The 17,617-nt window shown below is 40.1% G+C and overlaps 1 protein-coding gene across 4 annotated transcripts in view; it reads left to right on the forward strand.

Annotated features, from left to right (window-relative positions):
* TULP4 (TUB like protein 4) overlaps window positions 1-17,617 on the forward strand; it is a 153,229-nt gene that overhangs the window by 102,567 nt on the left and 33,045 nt on the right. For all 4 annotated transcript variants that reach the window (XM_038134124.1, XM_038134126.1, XM_038134127.1 and 1 more), the window contains exons 5-6: window positions 10,211-10,391; window positions 12,891-13,025. In XM_038134124.1, coding sequence (XP_037990052.1) covers window positions 10,211-10,391; window positions 12,891-13,025 — 316 coding nt within the window. The remainder of the gene's footprint in view (window positions 1-10,210; window positions 10,392-12,890; window positions 13,026-17,617) is intronic.

A 17,617-nucleotide genomic window follows, 5' to 3' on the forward strand; every position in this document is an offset into this window, starting at 1 on the left:
TGAGCAGCAGCATTAAAATGCAGAGAGAGGACAGGGGAAGGAGACTTCGGTTGTCTTTCAAGATAAACCCGTTTGTTGTATAAAACAAACAGATAAAACCCATCACAGCTTAACTGTCTAATATTTTGGACTGTTTTTAGAAGCATTTCAAACCTTTGTGGCAAACTTGCTATTAAAATTAATGATTTCTGCTTACTTGTGCTAAGGGGTCTGTAAATATTTACTAAGCTATTTCAGCCTTTTGTAAACAGAATATGGGGGGGTTTATATAAACTGAAAATGTTTAAATATTTTTGCAGGGTTTTATATATTTATACTTGGTGGAAAATAGTAACACTTTGTTTTTGCTCTTTGCTTGGGGGACTTGATTTTTATGATGGTACATAATAGTGACAGATTTTGTGGGAAAAGTAATGTGAATTTTAAGTGGTATTTTGCCTTTCTTCCATCTCTTTTTATTATGTTGTTTTCAGGCTGTATTGTGCTATTTCCTAAATAATAGATAGCATTTTTTTCCTCCCTTTTTTTTCTGATAGCAGTGTATAGCTGTATTAGCATTGTTTTTCCTTTGCCTTTTTGTCTCAAGTAGGTTTTTATGCATCATTCTGCTGAGAATACAGTTTCCAAAAAGAAGGAAGGAGAAAACTTAGCTTGGTGCACTGTTGTCATTTCTTGGTTGCTCTTTTTTTCACTAGCAGCGAGCAGCTACGCTGCAGATTTTTGTGCTCAGATGAGGACTTCTTAGGCCTTGAGTTTTGGGGAGGGTAGGCAACAAGGATGTTCTCCTTGGAGCCTCTAGGGCTCATCCACAGCTTCAGGAGCTATGGCATCTATCTGTGGGTTTATTCCAGACAAATTTTTCCTGCCAGAAAGCCTAGTCTGTACTGCACAGTTACTGAGCGGGTAATTGGAGGAGCAGAGCAATAAGGTGATACTTCAATGTGCTTTCTTCTTCCCACTCGCTTCATCTGTGCCTTGCCTAATCTTTCCCTGGATGCTCTTCATCCAGCCTGCAGAGGCAAGGCACTGAGAGAGCTAACGAGATGGTGCCATTTGTTCTAGTCATGAGAGCTGTAACGTGGGGGTTGTTTATGGGCTGACGGCATCATGGCTCGTTTTCTCAGTAGCTCCTGCAGTGTTTTGTGTCAGGGCTGTTTCAGATGAGTCTTGCACAGAAATTTTTCTCTTAATGACTCTGTCTGAAAGGAGCAATACAACTGTTTTAATGTTTTCCTTGTTCTTGTAGACAGGGTGTTTGATGTTTGTTAGTGCAAAAAGCAAATGCCTGAATGGATTTCTGTATCCCTTTGGAAGCACAAGTGTACTAGGGTGTACGGATCAGCCTCAACGGTGCACCTTGTAGCTCTTTCCCTATGACTCTCAGGTCACAATATTGGTATTTTAGTTGACTGGAATCTGAAGTTTAAATGCTGCACATTCTACCATGTCTTTGCCTCCCTCAGGAAAGAAGGATGTTGATGGCAGTGACAAGCCAGAGATGGAGGGAGAGATGAAAACTTGTGCCATTCAGTTAATGTGTCCACTTGGCATTTTTATACCCCATGCTGTTTTACTTTTTTGAAGCATCAGTGTTTGAGTCAGCAAAGTAAAGATGAGTGCAAATAGAAACAAGACCAGTCTCTGTGTAGGAGGTGTCAGGAAGAAAGAAGTCGTTCGCCTCTCCTCTCACCTTGCTGGCACCTGTACAGAAATATTTTGCTTATATAGCTTGAAGTCTTTAGTTCTCTGAGCCAGGGAGTTTACTTGAACTTGTGGTTTTGAAAAGCTCTGTGCTGTGCTTCAGCCCTGGGGCAAATAGGAAGAATGAGGTTTTGCAGTGCACCTCTGCAAGGGATCAGCATGCACTTACGCTGTGTTTTAGGCAGTGTAGGGAGAAAACTGAACCTTCTGCAGGAAGGTGCTCTCTAAGGGGAAGTCATATGTAGGGCAGGAAAATTGCTTTGCTTGCTCAGATTTTGAACTGGTCAGGAAAGGGCACGTGAGTTGGAATGTAATTCTTACAGAGGGAAAACTCTCCAAACTGTGAAGGTTTTACAGCATTTTTCAGGAAGAGTCCATTATTCCACTGCCAAAGCTACGTGGCTGAGAATACTTTGGCCCCAGGATCCCTTCAGTTCATCTGGAGCTTTGTGGTCTTTTCACTTCAAAGGAAATGTTGCTGCCAGTGTGGTTGACTTGAACTTTATCATCACTGGTACTTAATCCATCAATTTTTTGGAAGTTTAGTAAGAAGACCACGAGCCAAATGGGGTCTTGAACTTGGGGTCAGATGTCTTCAGGCCTGCAAATAGTCTGAAACCTTGGTGCAGAAAACAGGGATTAGAGTGATTGAATCTCGAGGAGGATGTTTGTGGATTTCTGCACTAGGCTTTGTCTGGGAAAGCAAGACCAAGTTTCATAGTAAATAGTAGAGGAAAGGTGATATTTTTGGAAAGTGATATCACATAGTCTTTCCATTGATTTGACAGAAAGAGATAGTATACCAATGGAAAGCAGGAGCAGTATCTCTTTTTTCTCCAAAACCTTTCCCATCAATGTTTCATCCTGCATGGGTTCAACTTGAGCTCTCTGTTCTTTGTCCAGGATCCAGTTTCTTGTCAGTGCTCAGATGTTGAGGGATTGTTGGCAAGCTCAAAAGGAATTAATCCTTTCTTGCTTTCCTTGCTTTTTAAGAGAATAGTCATTCTTCTTCAGTGCCTCATTCGGTAACAGTTTATTACTCAGCCTGACTCCATGTTGACTTGGTTACACTTGACCTCACCCATTCCACCTATTTCCTGGCCGTGCTGAGTTACTGCTCTCTGCCAGCACCCAAGACCTCGAAGGAGAGGGCAGAAGTTGAGGGGCTAACTTCCATTAGTGTATAGCTTAACCCAGGGACTGCTTGATTTTATGTTACGAAATTCAAAACAGCAAGCACATTGCTTCTAAACTGCTTTATATTGCATTTTCACTGATTGAGAGTGCTGTCCTTGTTTCTAAGTAATACTATTTTCAATTAGGAAAAAAACCCAAACCACAAAACCCCAGCAGAAACTCTCAGACTTCTAAAGCTCTGAATGAGATTTTAACTTCAGCAGTCAGCGTATCTTTCAGGAAATAACTAAAACCTGACTTGGGAATAATGCAGGAGACTGCCAAGTGTATCAGTTGACTTCTTTTCCTGATTGAGTGTTTGTTGGTAAAACTAATTGCATTTTCCCACCAGATGTTGTTTTAGTTGCTATGTATAATTGCATATTTGTGAAGAATATGTGTTTTCAGAGACAGACTTTCCTGGCAGTTTTGTGGGGAATCAGAAAACAACACTGCTCAAAGAATATCCCAGAGTACTTCTGCTGTGGGAGCTCAGTGGTTCAGGCTTGGAGTCCTGTCCAAGTTAATTGTCACAGAAGATGTTCTGTAGAAGGTGTTCAGCTGTTGGCCTTTTGTTCATTTTCCATGCTGCTTCAAATGTGATTTTCTTTTCACATTTGAAGTAAACGGAGGCATATCATTAATGCAGTGAACACTATATAGGAGGGCAACTCTTCACTCAAAAATCTAATTGCTATAAGATGCTTGCTCAAAAAATGTCTTGAGAGTCAAGAAGGAATATAGAAATATGTATGCCTGGAGTACACAAGTCAGAATTAGTCCAGGTATAATACAGGAAGGTATAATAATCAGTCTTTCTGTGATTTGCCAGAATCCTTTCATGTAATATTTCATATAACATCTTTGCCTGGACAATTGCTTCTATCTCCACATGTCCAGAGTAGTTAATAACTTGAGATTCTGGTTTTAAGACTACTTATATTTTGACTCCTGACGTGGCATGCAAGACTGTATCTCATTTACAATCATTCAGCTACATTATACTATTTTAGAGAGAAATAAAGCCAGTGCAGTTTGAATCCCCAGTTTTTAGTATTTCAGTATTTATTAAATGGATTTGTCACCAAGATCTCTGATGGATTTACTTTGCCTTCTCATTTGATGGCTTTGTAATAGTTATCTAGATCCTATGGACTTGGTAAAAGAGAGAATGAACAAGCCTGAAAGTAGGTAACTCAGCCAGTGCTGCTTTTGAAAGGATTAATGACCTCAAATGAGAATTTCACTGCTGTATGTATGTTTATATATGCAGTTAGCTGAATGATCCTGGGCTGTACCAGCCTTGTGGGGGGCTAGTAACTCCTCATGTCCAAAGGAAACAGAGAGTCTTCTAAGATTTTTGGACATAAAGGCAGTCAAGAAAAATCTAATGCTTTCCCCTTGAGCTTGTATGTGAATTTTAGTGATGTCTCTTTTTGTGTCAGTTCAAGAAATCATTTTACAGTGGCTGAATTTTTAATGGAAATAAAAAAGTATTCAGCAGGAGACCAGCTGTCTCACCTCACTCTGCTTTTCTTTATTTCTCTCTGCATTTTGAGGTAAAAAGAAGGAAAGCCAGAAATATGACACAGAGAAAAAACAAACTTTCACTTTTTATTGTATCCTAAGAGGAGTTTGCTGCACTGTCTCCTGCTTTGTGATGGAGAAACAGTAAACAAGAAAAGCCCAAGCAAAATGCTAATACTACATCTAAATGGACTGCCAAATACTGGAGTTGAGCCTTGGCAAGACTGACATACTTTTGTTTGGCTAATGAATGAAAATAATTAAAGGCAATAATTTTTCCCGTACTTCCTTTGTTACTAAGCCTACCTGCATAAATAGAAGGTTGATCCATCATTTTCTGTATTTATCCCTTTGTAGTTCAGTTAATTTTGAATCAGCAAAATAGATTTATCTCTATCATAAATACTAAAGTTTGTCCGGATGACTAAATCAGAGCAAAGAGAACCAATTCAGCTTCCTTGAACTACTCAGCATCTTCTGACAGTGCAAATGGTTGACCTTATCAGCATTTTTGCAAAGTGTAATTTTCTGAGGTGCCTAGTTTTTCCTGTGGGGGAAGATGGGGGCGGAAACTGAAGAAGAAAGCATAAAGACAGGTCTAAATTTTGAGAAAGTGAAGGTCAGTGAAGCAAAACACAGAATGAGGCAGCTGTGACTGCAGAGCTGCGCAGGACACGTTGTCAAGTGGCAGCAGTGATAGAGCCTGGGACGATGGCACCAAGATTTCAGCAGGTGTGTGTGCCAAATGCACACACAAAGGCAGAGAGTCACACAAAATACTGAAAGGGCAAGGTTTGTCAAGTAGGAAAAGGAATCCTTCAAACTTTGGAACTACAGCCCTGGTTTAAAAACCAAAAGCTGCTGCCTAGGGGAGAAGGAAGATCTGTAACTTGAGAAATTGCTCAGTGGAGTTACTGACAGCTTAGCCACATCTTAGGGACGATTAGAGCACTTGAGGTTTAATGACAGATTACATTAATTTTCAGAATGTTTCAGTGTGTCCAGGAATTTAGATGCAATCTGTTCATGCACCTTGCATAGTCCTACAAGGCAAGTTCTGTCTGTATGTTAAAATTTGGGGTTTTAAGAATCAGATTGTACTAGGATGGAGTTTGCCAGAATCATTTTCAATGCTGTTGAAATTAATGGAGTCTATGAGTTGTTTTGCATTCGTGAGTTGTCAGATGTTTGTTCTTTGTAAAAAGTCAGAGAGGATCTGTTAAAAATCCCGAGCCAGCAGGAATAAAACAGACACATGTTCCTTTTTTAGCTTTCCAACATCACAATACTGGAATATCTCACTTGTCAAAGTGCTACCCTAAAGTAGCCTCCAACAGCTTTATATTTCTTCCAGCAGCTATAGCAAATCCAGCTTCTAATGCTTTAACTTCAGCTTCAGTCAAAGGTTTGGCTGTTTCCCTGATGCAGAATGACAGTCCCTGTTCTGAAAATGTATTGATTAGATTTCCTGGGAGTTTTGTTTAACCAGCAACATTAGAAACCTTCAGTGTTAGTACTAAATGTCATGAAGGGAGGCATCTTGTTTTATCGATATCTTTCTGTAACATTATTGACTGTTCAGTTTGTACAACCAAAACCTGAGATTGGGAATAATTCCGCCTTCTACTCCTCATATGTATTCCAATTGTGATAAAGCTTGAGCGTTCTTACTGTTGATGAGTTCTATTTACTTATGTTAAACCAAATTAAATAGCAACAAAATGTGTTACGTGCAAAAAAAGCACCACTGTTAGAAAATTATACTTCTACAAAACAGTGGGCTGCCTGAGCTGAACCTTCAATGTACCAGGTGTTTGGTCACTCCACTGTAGCTTTGTGGATCTTGGTGCTGCTAAACCACTTTCTGCTGGTCCTGTGTCTGGTCCAGAGCATTGCAGCATCACTACAGATCCTACAGGAGCTGTGGAGTTCGGCACAATATTATTACAATTGATGTAGCAAAGATGCCCAACATGTCCAAGCTGTTTGTCTTGAGCTGAATTTTTAGCTTCTTGGCCATTGTAATATTAATCTCTTCATAAGAGGAATACTTCAGAGCAAAATACCCCATCTTTTGCTTACCATATGTCTTTTAGAAATTGGCATTTAGTTGAAGTGTCTTTGATATCTTGGGCATTTAAGGGGGTTGCAGTCTTGAGTGCTAAGTTTCATGGATGATAGTTCAAAAATCTTTAGTTGAAAAACCTATTAATTTACCAAAATTAGGTTGTGAAACTCATCTCAATCATAGGCTAAAGAGGTCAGAGCATTCCAGAGAAGGGTGTTTTTCAGGTATTCAGATTTGTTATCATAGATAGAAGTCACCCTGAGTTTGGGTTTCATGGAGAACTAAGACACTTGTGTTTCAGGACTGAACCCACCTTTCATCTCTTGGTGCACTTGGAAAGCTGTGTGTGCTTTTCCAATGCTGTTTACCACAGTTTCCCCTTCAAAGCACACATCTGGGCACTACAGGAGCGCTGTGTTTGTATGACTTTTAATCAGCTACAGCTTCATTGTGGTGTAGGCTTGGTCATGTTTGATATTGTATAAAGACATACTGGATTTATGTTTTGGTACTGACTCACACTCAGAATGTATTGGGTGATTTTAGTATTGGGTTGTCAGATTTTCCATATTCTGCAAATGCAATTCTGCAGTTGGAAATACATGTAAGATCAGTTGTAATAACAAGCAGTATGAAAGGAGAAGAGATGAGTCAAGAGAAGAACAGAACAAGGCGCCAAAGAACCACTTCAAAATTAATACTTGGATTTTTAAAAATTATTCTTATTATCACTTAGCTTTTGTGTTCAAGGGTTAACAAATCACTATAACTTGTTCCCTTTTTCCAACATTCTGTCTGACCTCCTAGATCTGCAAACACACACACACAAAAAAAATTAATTTAAGTGTCTAAAATGTAACTTCTTAATTTTTCTGTTAGATCCTTTAGGGATATCCTGTGGCTCAACCTTTTGTCTGAAGGTCAAGAGACTTTTATTCATCTGACATAAGTAGCTTGAGTGTGGCATTTATAACCTGAGTAATGTTATGGATGATAACACCATTAGACATTTTTACAGCTTCAGCAGGAGTTCAGCCAGCAGGACTATCAGGCTGATAAATGCTTTCATCTTAAAGGTTGTATTGCTACAATAACCCTGAAACTTAAAGCTGCTCCTTGAAACCTACAGCCTGGCTGAAGAGATGAAGTGTGCCCTCTGATATTTCTAGGTTGCTAAAGAGCTCTCTCAAGTTCCAGTGCAAGAATTAAGATGCTGACATGCAGCTGTTCTGAATTGGAAATTACTGAGGACTTCATAATTTTAAATTATTTGGGGGCAGTGCTACTCAAAAGAATTAGCTTTAGATTGAGAGGAGACTGAACTGTTGAGTGATGAATCCAGAGATTTTGTTCCTACCCAATTATAAAATGTTTCTGCAGGGTTTTAGGAGGCAGACTCTTGTACTGCTATTTTCAGAAACAACAGAGGCTCGCCTCCTCTGTCTGGGTCTTTGCAGTTCTAGAACTTCTTGTAGACTAGTTAGAAATAGAGAAGCTAGCAGTGACAACTGGTAGGATTTTGCCTTTGTAAAAGTTTGTTTTGCTGAGATCAGAGAGTGGCTGTGTTTCGAAAATGAATAGTGAAAGTGGCTGTGCACTGATTATGCATGTGGAAACAGTGGAAATAATGAAGAGTGTGAAAGGAGATGTGATGATACAAGTGGAAGAAGAACAGAATAAGGGATCACAAGAGAGGATAGTGTGAGGCGAACAAAGGTAGAGTTCTTGCTTTTATATCTAAGAATAGTATTCTGAGCCTTGCAGCAAACTTCAGTTGCTGTTTTAACCCAGCAACTATTAACACAAAAATATTTGTAACATGTAATAATTACAGGTAAGGCAGCCAGATAGTGATTTTTTCAATATTTTTGATAATGGGAAACAATTCCATTGTTTTTCTTAAGATTTTAAAGGCTTTATGGGAGTTCTGTTAAATTGCCATTCTTGTTTACAATCTTCATTATGTTGATCATAAAAAGAAATCTAGGGGGTTTTTTTGTTGTTGTTTTGGTTTGTGGTTGTTTGGGTTTTTGCTTTGTTTTGGTGGGGTGGGGTTTTTTTTTGTTTGTTTGGTGGTGGGTTTTTTGGGTTGGTTTGGTCTGGTTTTTTTGTTTTGTTTTTTGGGTTTTTTTACTAAGGCTTAGGAAACCATACTTCCTTTCTGAAACTTTCCAAAGTGCAATAATGACAATTTCTTCCTAGGGGACTACTGTTGGATAAGTCTGATACAATACACACATTGCTTGCTGCAAGTCTGACACAGCCTCTCAGTAGGAAGATAGAAAAGAAGATCTCTGACAGCAGAGGTCACTGAGGGTGATTGCAGGCTTTGAACAAGTGTACAAGGAGATCCTAAGTAGGCTGTGATTCTTCAGCTTGGGAAAGAGATGACTGGGGAATTACATAATAGAGGTCTGTGAATTTGTGCCCAATGTTAAGATTGTAAGTAGGGAACAATTATTCATGTTTCTTTGAGTGTAAAGAGCTAAAGGTTGCCAAATGAAATTATCATTTATCAGAGAAGAGGGATTGTGGGAGTTTTTTTGTTGAAAGCTGCAGGGGAGATGCTTGCTCAGTGCATACTGTTCTTTTACTCTTCTCCAAACACTTGACCACTCTTGAAGGTAAGATCCAAGGCTAGGTGAATTTCTGACCTGGGCATGTAATTGTTAGAACCTTAAATTTACAAGTACTGGAAATAGGTGGTAGACTGAAGAGCAAATGTAAGATTTGACCTTCCTTTTAGCTTCATTTTTAATGCTGGCTAGTTTTCAAGTTGATGGGTGCTTTTAAACTTGCTTTAAAGTGTATTTGCCTCATATAGAATTATGTGATGGCAGCAACAGCCTTGGCTAGTCCATTTATTGCTTTAGGATTTGTTAGTCCTTATTTCCTGATTTTCCTCTTAAAATACATCAAATATGCGAGATCTTAACTTTCTTAAATCCTCAAGAAGAATTTATTTAAAAAGAAATTGCAGGTTCCAATCAGTCTGACTTCAGTCTGTGATTGGCTCTGGAGTTGTTTAAGGGCAAGAAAAAACTTGGATTATCCACTTTGTGTTTGAAATGGTGGGTGTAAGCTTCTCATCTCTTCCTGGATGTGGATGTGCAGCATGTTGCCTTATTGCCTTCCCCTTGGCCTACTTCCATACTGCCTGATCATACTGCTTTTGCCTTTTTTTTTTTTTTTTTTTTTGGAAGCTGTTCTCCCACTTTGTCTAGCTCATCAACTGAATAACCTGTCCTTCTCTATTCAGCTTTCTATTTCTCATGAACCATTTGAAATCTCAGCTAGGACCTCACTTTTGTCAATTGTGTCTTTTCTTTTGATATTGTTACGACTGATGCACACCTTTTCTGCCACCAGGTTTAGGATTTTTTGTATTATCTAAGAACACTAAATAATCTGTGGTAGCCTTTCTGGCAGCTCTCTTTAATTGTGGTAATGATCAAGTTCAAATGAAGTGTAATGTCTCATATTAAATTGAATTAAATGCATCCCCCATGAAACATTACTTGCTCACAGATTTTACAAACTTACCTGTAGACTCTGCTGCTTTGACTTCATTCTTCACATTCAGCTTTGATTGCCGGGTCCTATTCTGGCACCCTTTCACATCCATGACTGCTTTGCTTTCAGTAATTTCCAGGGTAGCTAGTTAATTACAAGAGGCATTTGAAGGAGGACCCCGTGGCTGACATTTGGTGGGACTGAGGGTTGCTGTGTTATTTTCAGGTGCTGTTTGGCACTGCTGATGGACAAGTCATCGTCATGGACTGCCATGGGCGCATGCTGGCCCACGTGCTCCTTCATGAGTCAGATGGCATCCTCAACATGTCCTGGAACTACCCCAGCTTCCTGGTGGAGGACAGCAGCGAGAGCGACACGGACTCCGACGACTATTCCCCACCACAGGGTAGGGTTATGTGCGCATCCCTGTGCTTCAGCTTTGCACGTGCTCATGAAGACATCTTGAATGCCGGAGCGTTGTCATGCTCTACAAAACCAGCAGGGTGGCCAAAGCTTCAAGCTCTCGTGGAGCAGAGAGCTGGTATGGGAGAGTGGGTTTGTTCCCAGCTCTGCCACCAGTCTTGCTGCAGGTCATACCTCATCTGTGCTGCTCTGCTTCCGTTTGCACAAATGAGATAACATCACAAAGCTCGATAAGCTTTCAGTGAGGGTGAGGTAGACAGGGACATGTCAGGTTTCACTGATAAGCAGATATGAGGCATTGCAGTGGTTTGTGTGTATGGAGGTAGTCAGAGAGCAGAAACAGAAATTAATGCGCTATTATATAGATTCATGTGAAAAGACAGCAGTACTAGACATGGTGTAAAGTACTATATATTTAGTTTTATCTCTGTTTTGTAGGATTTCTGTAATGCTCATCATTACAATCCCATTCTTCATAGTCCTGACATTAAGAGTTCCATAAATACTGCAGAAGGCTCAGAAATGAAGATATTTGCTGCAATTACACAGGGTAGAAGCAGGGTGACTGGAGTTGGCTGGAATTATTAATTCACATGCTTCAGAGCACATTGCCAGTTTGAGAGTCAGGAATAAATCCTTCCCTCTCCTCAAGTCTCAATACAACTCATTTGGTGAAATATTTTGGTTTTAAAGTCTTTGGAAATCATCAGTAGGGAAGACTTATGAGGCCTAGGTGTCCATGCACAGTCTGTCCCACCCTTCTCATTCAAGTAATGAAAATACTTGCCATTGATGTGATTGATCACTTTATAAGCTCTAGGTGAGCTGTTCCTGTGTTTCAGTGTATAAAGCCTGAACTACATTAAGAACTAAGGTTATATAATAGTCAGTGATTGTACAGTGGAAATTTTAAATACATAACAATTATTCAAAAATAATTCTGAATTTGCGTCTTGGATCTGAACCTCTGAATTGAGGACTTCTGCAGTTTTAACTCTTAATTTGGATTCACACCAAAAAATCTACCTTTTCCAGTATAGGTATATAGGTATATAATAAGCTTATGTATTTAACAAATACTGAAAGAAGATAATCTGATCACCTGGTAAAATGTTAGAATATTTTAAAACTGGATTTTGTTTTGGCTTTCATGCCTTACTTCTGGTACTGGGTAAGATTTCTTACCTTAGAAGGAAAGAAACTAACTTCAACCTAGCAAGCTCCTAAAGCAAGACAGGCAACAACAATAAATTGGATTTTTCCAGGGTTTTTGTTGTGTTTTTCAGAAATACTGAGGTGCCAGTTGGAGGATGGTGAAATTGCAGATGAGAGCTTAAATGATCCAAATGCGTGTGTTCGCTTTTTCTGAGTCAGTCAGGGGGTGGGTGGACTCGTTACAAGCCTATTTTAATGGTTACCCAAACATGATGTGTTTTCTTTGGAGCAGATGCAGCATAAACCTCTCGAAGGTGACAAGCCTTTGACTCACACAGATGTGTAGGAAGGACTAGAAGTTTGTTGGGATTTTCTTATTAAATTATTACACGCGGAGGTGCCAGTTACTAGACATCTTTCTCCAAAATGCTTTCTCATCAGCTTTTTTACTAGTTCAGGAAACAATACTACTCTTAACTGGTTCTGCCATTTTTGTTGACTGGAAAGATGTTGGTGGGGCCTTGACAGGCACTTAATCAGGGACCAGGGGCATCTCCTCTCAGACACTGTAAACAGGAGTTAAACACCAAAAGCTACAGATGGCAATATTGGTCATGAAGTGTTTGAGCAAAGGAATTTTACTGAATTGCTGAAAAACAAGCTCAGAGGACCAGAGACTTTGCAGAAATGGTTTTTAAAACCAAGTGTTCCCTTTGGGCTCACCTCTACTTTTGGGTGCATGGGATCCTGTTATGCAGAATGGCAGGTATCTTCTCATGCTGCTGCCTAGACATTTAGAATGCAGTAATTTGTGGAAGGTCAGTATGGTCAGCTTCTAACTTTCTCTTAGAAGTTCTTAAAATGTCTCAGTGTGACTTAAAGAGGAGTCCCTGGTACCTGCCCAAGCAAAAAGGGTACAGAACAAATCGCTTTTAATGTCATTATATTGTTCATCATGCTGGTTTTCAACTGGGGTTCCAAAAAAGTCTTCTGAGGCACTGGTTTTCCATTTCTTTGTCACTTTGAGAAGTTGAGAATGGAGAAAGACTGAAAAACACCACTATGTAACATAATAGTATATGCATAAATCACTGTGGATATAGTGCAGTAAAAATTGACAAAGTAAAAGCACTGAGGTTTCACAGAAACAGAGGAGCTTAACTAGCTAAACCTGCTTTGCTTCTGCCCACAGATGTCGCAGAAATAAGCAGGTAGAGAGGCTTGGAACAACTCCTGGTGGTGGTAGGCTGAAGTACAGTGTGTTTCATCCTGGATGTGATTATTTTTGGTTGTTCACCTTTTGCTCACTCAGAGCCTTGTCTTGCAGATGGACCAGCTGCCTATCCAGTCCCGGTGCAGAACACCAAGCCACTACTGACTGTCAGCTTCACGTCAGGAGACATCAGTTTGATGAACAATTACGATGACTTGTCTCCCACTATCATCCGCTCAGGGTTGAAAGGTACGGAAAAAAAGCCATTTCTTCCTCTCCTATGCCCTGTTTTTCTTGTATTTTGATGATGTGCACATAGGTTACATTTTTGTGCCTCTTGCTCCTTAACCCAGGAGCCCTCAGTGCTGTTATTGCCGTTTCCAGCAGTGACACCTGCTGGAGGAAGAGCAGCTCTTGGCTGATGGAGTTTTTGTGTTTGAAAAAATGCTTCACAATATTTTTGAGATCGTGTTTTTGTGGCAGTTTTGTAGGGCAACTTATCTGTTTTGTAGTTTTCCAGCAGAATGCATTAATGTGGTGTTTGGAGGTCTCTAGGACGAGGGAAGAGATGAGAATTTGACTCTTAAGTTCTCAAAAAGTTGATTTATTATATTATGATATGACATGATATTATATTTTATACTAAAACTATACTAAAAAATTAAGACAAGGATACATCAGAAGGCTAAAAAAGAATGAATAATAAAAACCTGTGACTCTTCAGAGAGTCTGACACAGCTGGCTTTGATTGGTCATTAAGTTAAAACAATTTACATAGAACCAATCAAAGATGCACCTGGTGGTAAACAATTTTCAGACTGCATTCTAAAACAATTAGATAATTATTGTTTACATTTCTTTTCTGAGGCTTCTCAGCTTCTTAAGAAAAAAAAAAATCTTGGCGAAGGGATTCTTCAGAAAATATCATAATAACACATTATTATGATTATGGTTCTTTGTGTGAGTGTCTCTGCTACATAACACTTTCTTTGCATGTCTAATTCACAAGGTCTTCCATGCTTTTGGTAACCTGGTATGCAATGCTGCTTTGGTTCTCACAATTATTGAAAACTTCCTGGAGTTATTAATTGTCAAGAGGCAAGTTATTCTGGGAAAGAAAAAATTCCAGTGATTAGTTACTATACATTTTGCTAAGTGATGTGCATGAATGTTTGTACAATCAGTATTCCATGTAAAATCTTTACCTCACATGGAAATTTTTACTGTTCTTACCTATTTAAAATGTCCTTTACTTTGCTAGCACTCTCTGTGCAATTTACTGTGCTTTGCCTGCAGAGACATTTTAATTCACTACAGCACACAGGCACATGCTTAAATATAGGTTCCACCGAAGCTTTCATCTCCACAGGTAAATTAGTTTTAAATTAGATGAAAAGAGAATTGGGCTGTTGGAGCAAACTCTTAGCTGTTCTGAAATAGTGGGATGTTTTTGGTGAAAAGTTGCCCTAACACTGTCCCCACAGTTTCTGGGTGACCTGTTATGTACAGTAGTCTTGGGAGGTAAAAACATCACCTTTGAGGTTTCTTTTCCCTTCCTTTCTCCATCTGTGCCAACCCCAGAAATGTGTGAGCGCCAAAAGGCAGCATTGTGAGACAGCCCCACAATCCAGAAAACTTCATCAGCTGAAAGGATACCAAAAGTGTGAAGAACTCGAGCCAGCTTAAAAAAGCTCTTGTGATAATCACCAATGGATCTGCTCAGCATTTCTACAATATTAGAGTAATTAGGGTGCTGAGCAGTCTGGAGTTGTCATCTAGTCTAGCTTTCAACTGGGAACAGTAGGAGAAACAGACCCCATCTTATTCTCTGTTTAGAGTTGCAGGGCTCTGTCTTGCTGAGGATGTCTGTCCTGTTTCTCCTTCCCCACTGACTCCACTGACTTTCACTAGTGCAAAAAAGATCCCTTAAGTATGTTACCCTCCTGTAGCAAAATATTACTGTGCTAGATAGAGTAGGAATATTTTTATTAGTTATGGGCTGGACTAAATTTTTATCATCAGTAGACAAAAACCATGCTGCATCTTACTGGATTGGGAATGTGTGTGAGACAGAGAAAGATGATTGGGATATTGCTGTCTGTTGTTTTAAGCACTGTACAGTGGAAACTATTTTATGTCTGGTTCTGTATAGATGTTCATACTTCCTGTAGCTTCATAATTTTTTTCAAGTGACTCTAAATTTTACTGGATTTTATCACAGGCAAGAATGTGCAAAACCACCAAGTAGGGTCTTATCAGAGACAGAGCAAAGCAGGCCTCCACTTGTAAACAAAAGGAAAAAAAAACTTTATTATCACACAATTATAAAATGGACACACAGAGCAGAATGGAAACCTGTCAAACATTCCTCCTCCCCCCACTCAATTCTCACAGAATGACACAAAACCTCAGTTCTTTATCCAGTCCATCACACTCTTCAAATAATCAACACAGTCCATCTCCACCCTTCCGACAATCACCTCTCATTTCATTGAGGAGAGAAGAGCCCCCCTTGTGCCACAGGCCAATCCCCGTCACTCAACAACTGCACGTCGTGACTTCTTCCTTCCATGTTCAGTGCTCTCACCACTGCACATGGACCAGAGCTGCTTTTAGGGTTTCCCTTTCAAGAATGCCCAGTTCCAGAAGAGAACGACAGTCTCTCACTGTTTCGGGACACCAGTCCCCCCCAATATTTCACCCCCTGGGGCCGAGGGGTCTCACCATTACTCATCACCTGTCATCTCCGCTCACATCACTCCTTGGCGCTGCCTCCTCCTGTTCGGGACACCAGTCCCCCCCAATATTTCACCCCCTGGGGCCGAGGGGTCTCACCATCACTCCTTGGCGCCGCCTCCCCCTAAAATGCAGTCTCTGTATTACAGGAAAGATTCTGCTCATGGCTATACAAGAAAGAGTCCAGCCAAAAGCCACTCTATCATCTCCTCCACCTAGGATTTCCTCAGCTTCTCTCCGTCGTTCTTCACTTGCACCGCTCTCTCACCCTTTATATTTCCTCTCATCCGTCTCTCTCCTCCTTCGACTCCCGGAGGATCAGCATTTGCCAGGTTTCCACCTTCCGCAGAAGGGTTAAAATCACAGTCTCTGCTCATTACGAACTCCCACACCAGTTCCGCACTCTTCACTGGGCACGGTTCCCATTGCCTCGGCCCGGCCGGTGCTATCAAGTTCAAGATAGCACTGGCACCTCTCTCTCACTCTCTCTCTCCCGAGGAGGGGGGGGCAGTCTGCAAGTCCTTGTTCATGTGTTTGTGTTTAAAATCTCAAAGTATTGTTTTGTGATCTCTGCAACAGGTGTCCTTGCCTTTATTGGCTGCTGTAGGCTACTCATTGTATTTTTTAAGTAGGCAACTATGAATATTATTTCAAGCAGAAGAAAAATATATTTTAATATATAGAGAATATATATATTCTACTAGTTTTGCAGAGTTGTCATTTTACTGATTCTATTTCTGTTAAATTGACAGAGGAAAAACCTTGATAATTTGATTACCCAAATAAAAATTTTTTTGATCCAGCTTGAATAGTCCTGGTAGTTTTGTGAGTCCTAGTGGAGGTCCTGAACTGTTCAGAAGTATCCTTTATTTTTTTTGGTGCTTTTTAACTCTGTGATTCTCAGTGCACTGCTTCCTGCAGAACTGCTGAGCTACATCTATTAATTGTATTAGTTAGCCACATCTACTGCCTGCAGAGCTGTTGCACATTTACAGTGCTCTGTGTTCAAGGCTTGCTGGTATACATGCCTGTGGTGGCTGGAAAGTAGAGGTGCCTGATCCACTAATTCACTTGTAGACCATTACCCTAAATGAAACCTCCATTTGATTTTTAATCTCTGTGCTCATGCTGAGAACCTGTTCATCAGTTATTTTATGTAAAGGTCCAGTAGCCACTGGAGATCCTCTTGGCAGTGCAAGTCAGTCAGTAGAGCCACACTGCCCTGGGGGGATGCTGCAGCCCACATCCACCCCTTTGCTGCCTTTGCAGCAGTCCATTTCTAGGACTTTGAGAGAGAGAGAGAGAAAACTGCTGGACACTCATCTTCCTCTTGTCATGGGGATCAGCTGAAAGTTTTACCTGAAGACATGTATTGAAAGGAGACAGTTTTTTCATTATGGTAGTTCCATAGTTATCCAGTTACCAAAAGTGGAGCTGATCAGCTTGCCTTGTTTATTTCTAACCTGCCTATCTTCTTCCTGTCCAAGAAACATTAATTAAATCCCATTGTAGGCTACTTGGAGGGCTGAAAACTAAGAGAAAACAAGAGGCATACAATGCCTAGCTGTGGAAAAATTACCTTGAGGAACATGCAGCTTCCCTCTGATATGTACAGAAGCATAATTCCCATGAGAAATATCAGAAAGTTGAAATAATACAAAACCATTTTAAATTGCACATAAAAGTCCCTGAAAATGACAAGTTGACAACTTGAAACAATTTTGAGATCCTTCCTGCCAACTCTCATTTCTCTCTTGCTTCTTCATTTGAAGACAGCTTCTCGCCCACAAGTGTCTTCAAAAGGTTCTTGGCAGATTGAGCATCCCAGAGCACAAAAGTTTTGTCTTTACCTTCACTTTGTCTCAGCACAAAATAGCTGCCTTTCACCTCTGGTTTAAGAGTAAAAAGATTTTAAAGACTAGCTCTGTATTCCTTGAACATGCAAATCTGTCTTTGAAACACGAGCAGAAATGCAAAATACTTTTTTAGAGTTACTCTAGAAACGTGACAAAGAACTAGAGGATATAAGAGTTTGAAATAAGCATCCCCAAATTAAGCTGTGGGCGTCCCTCATCATGAGGTGCCTGTAAGAGAAGTAACTGATA

The sequence above is a fragment of the Motacilla alba genome, chromosome 3, assembly GCF_015832195.1.
Source record: "Motacilla alba alba isolate MOTALB_02 chromosome 3, Motacilla_alba_V1.0_pri, whole genome shotgun sequence".
Classification (NCBI taxonomy): Eukaryota; Metazoa; Chordata; class Aves; order Passeriformes; family Motacillidae; genus Motacilla; species Motacilla alba.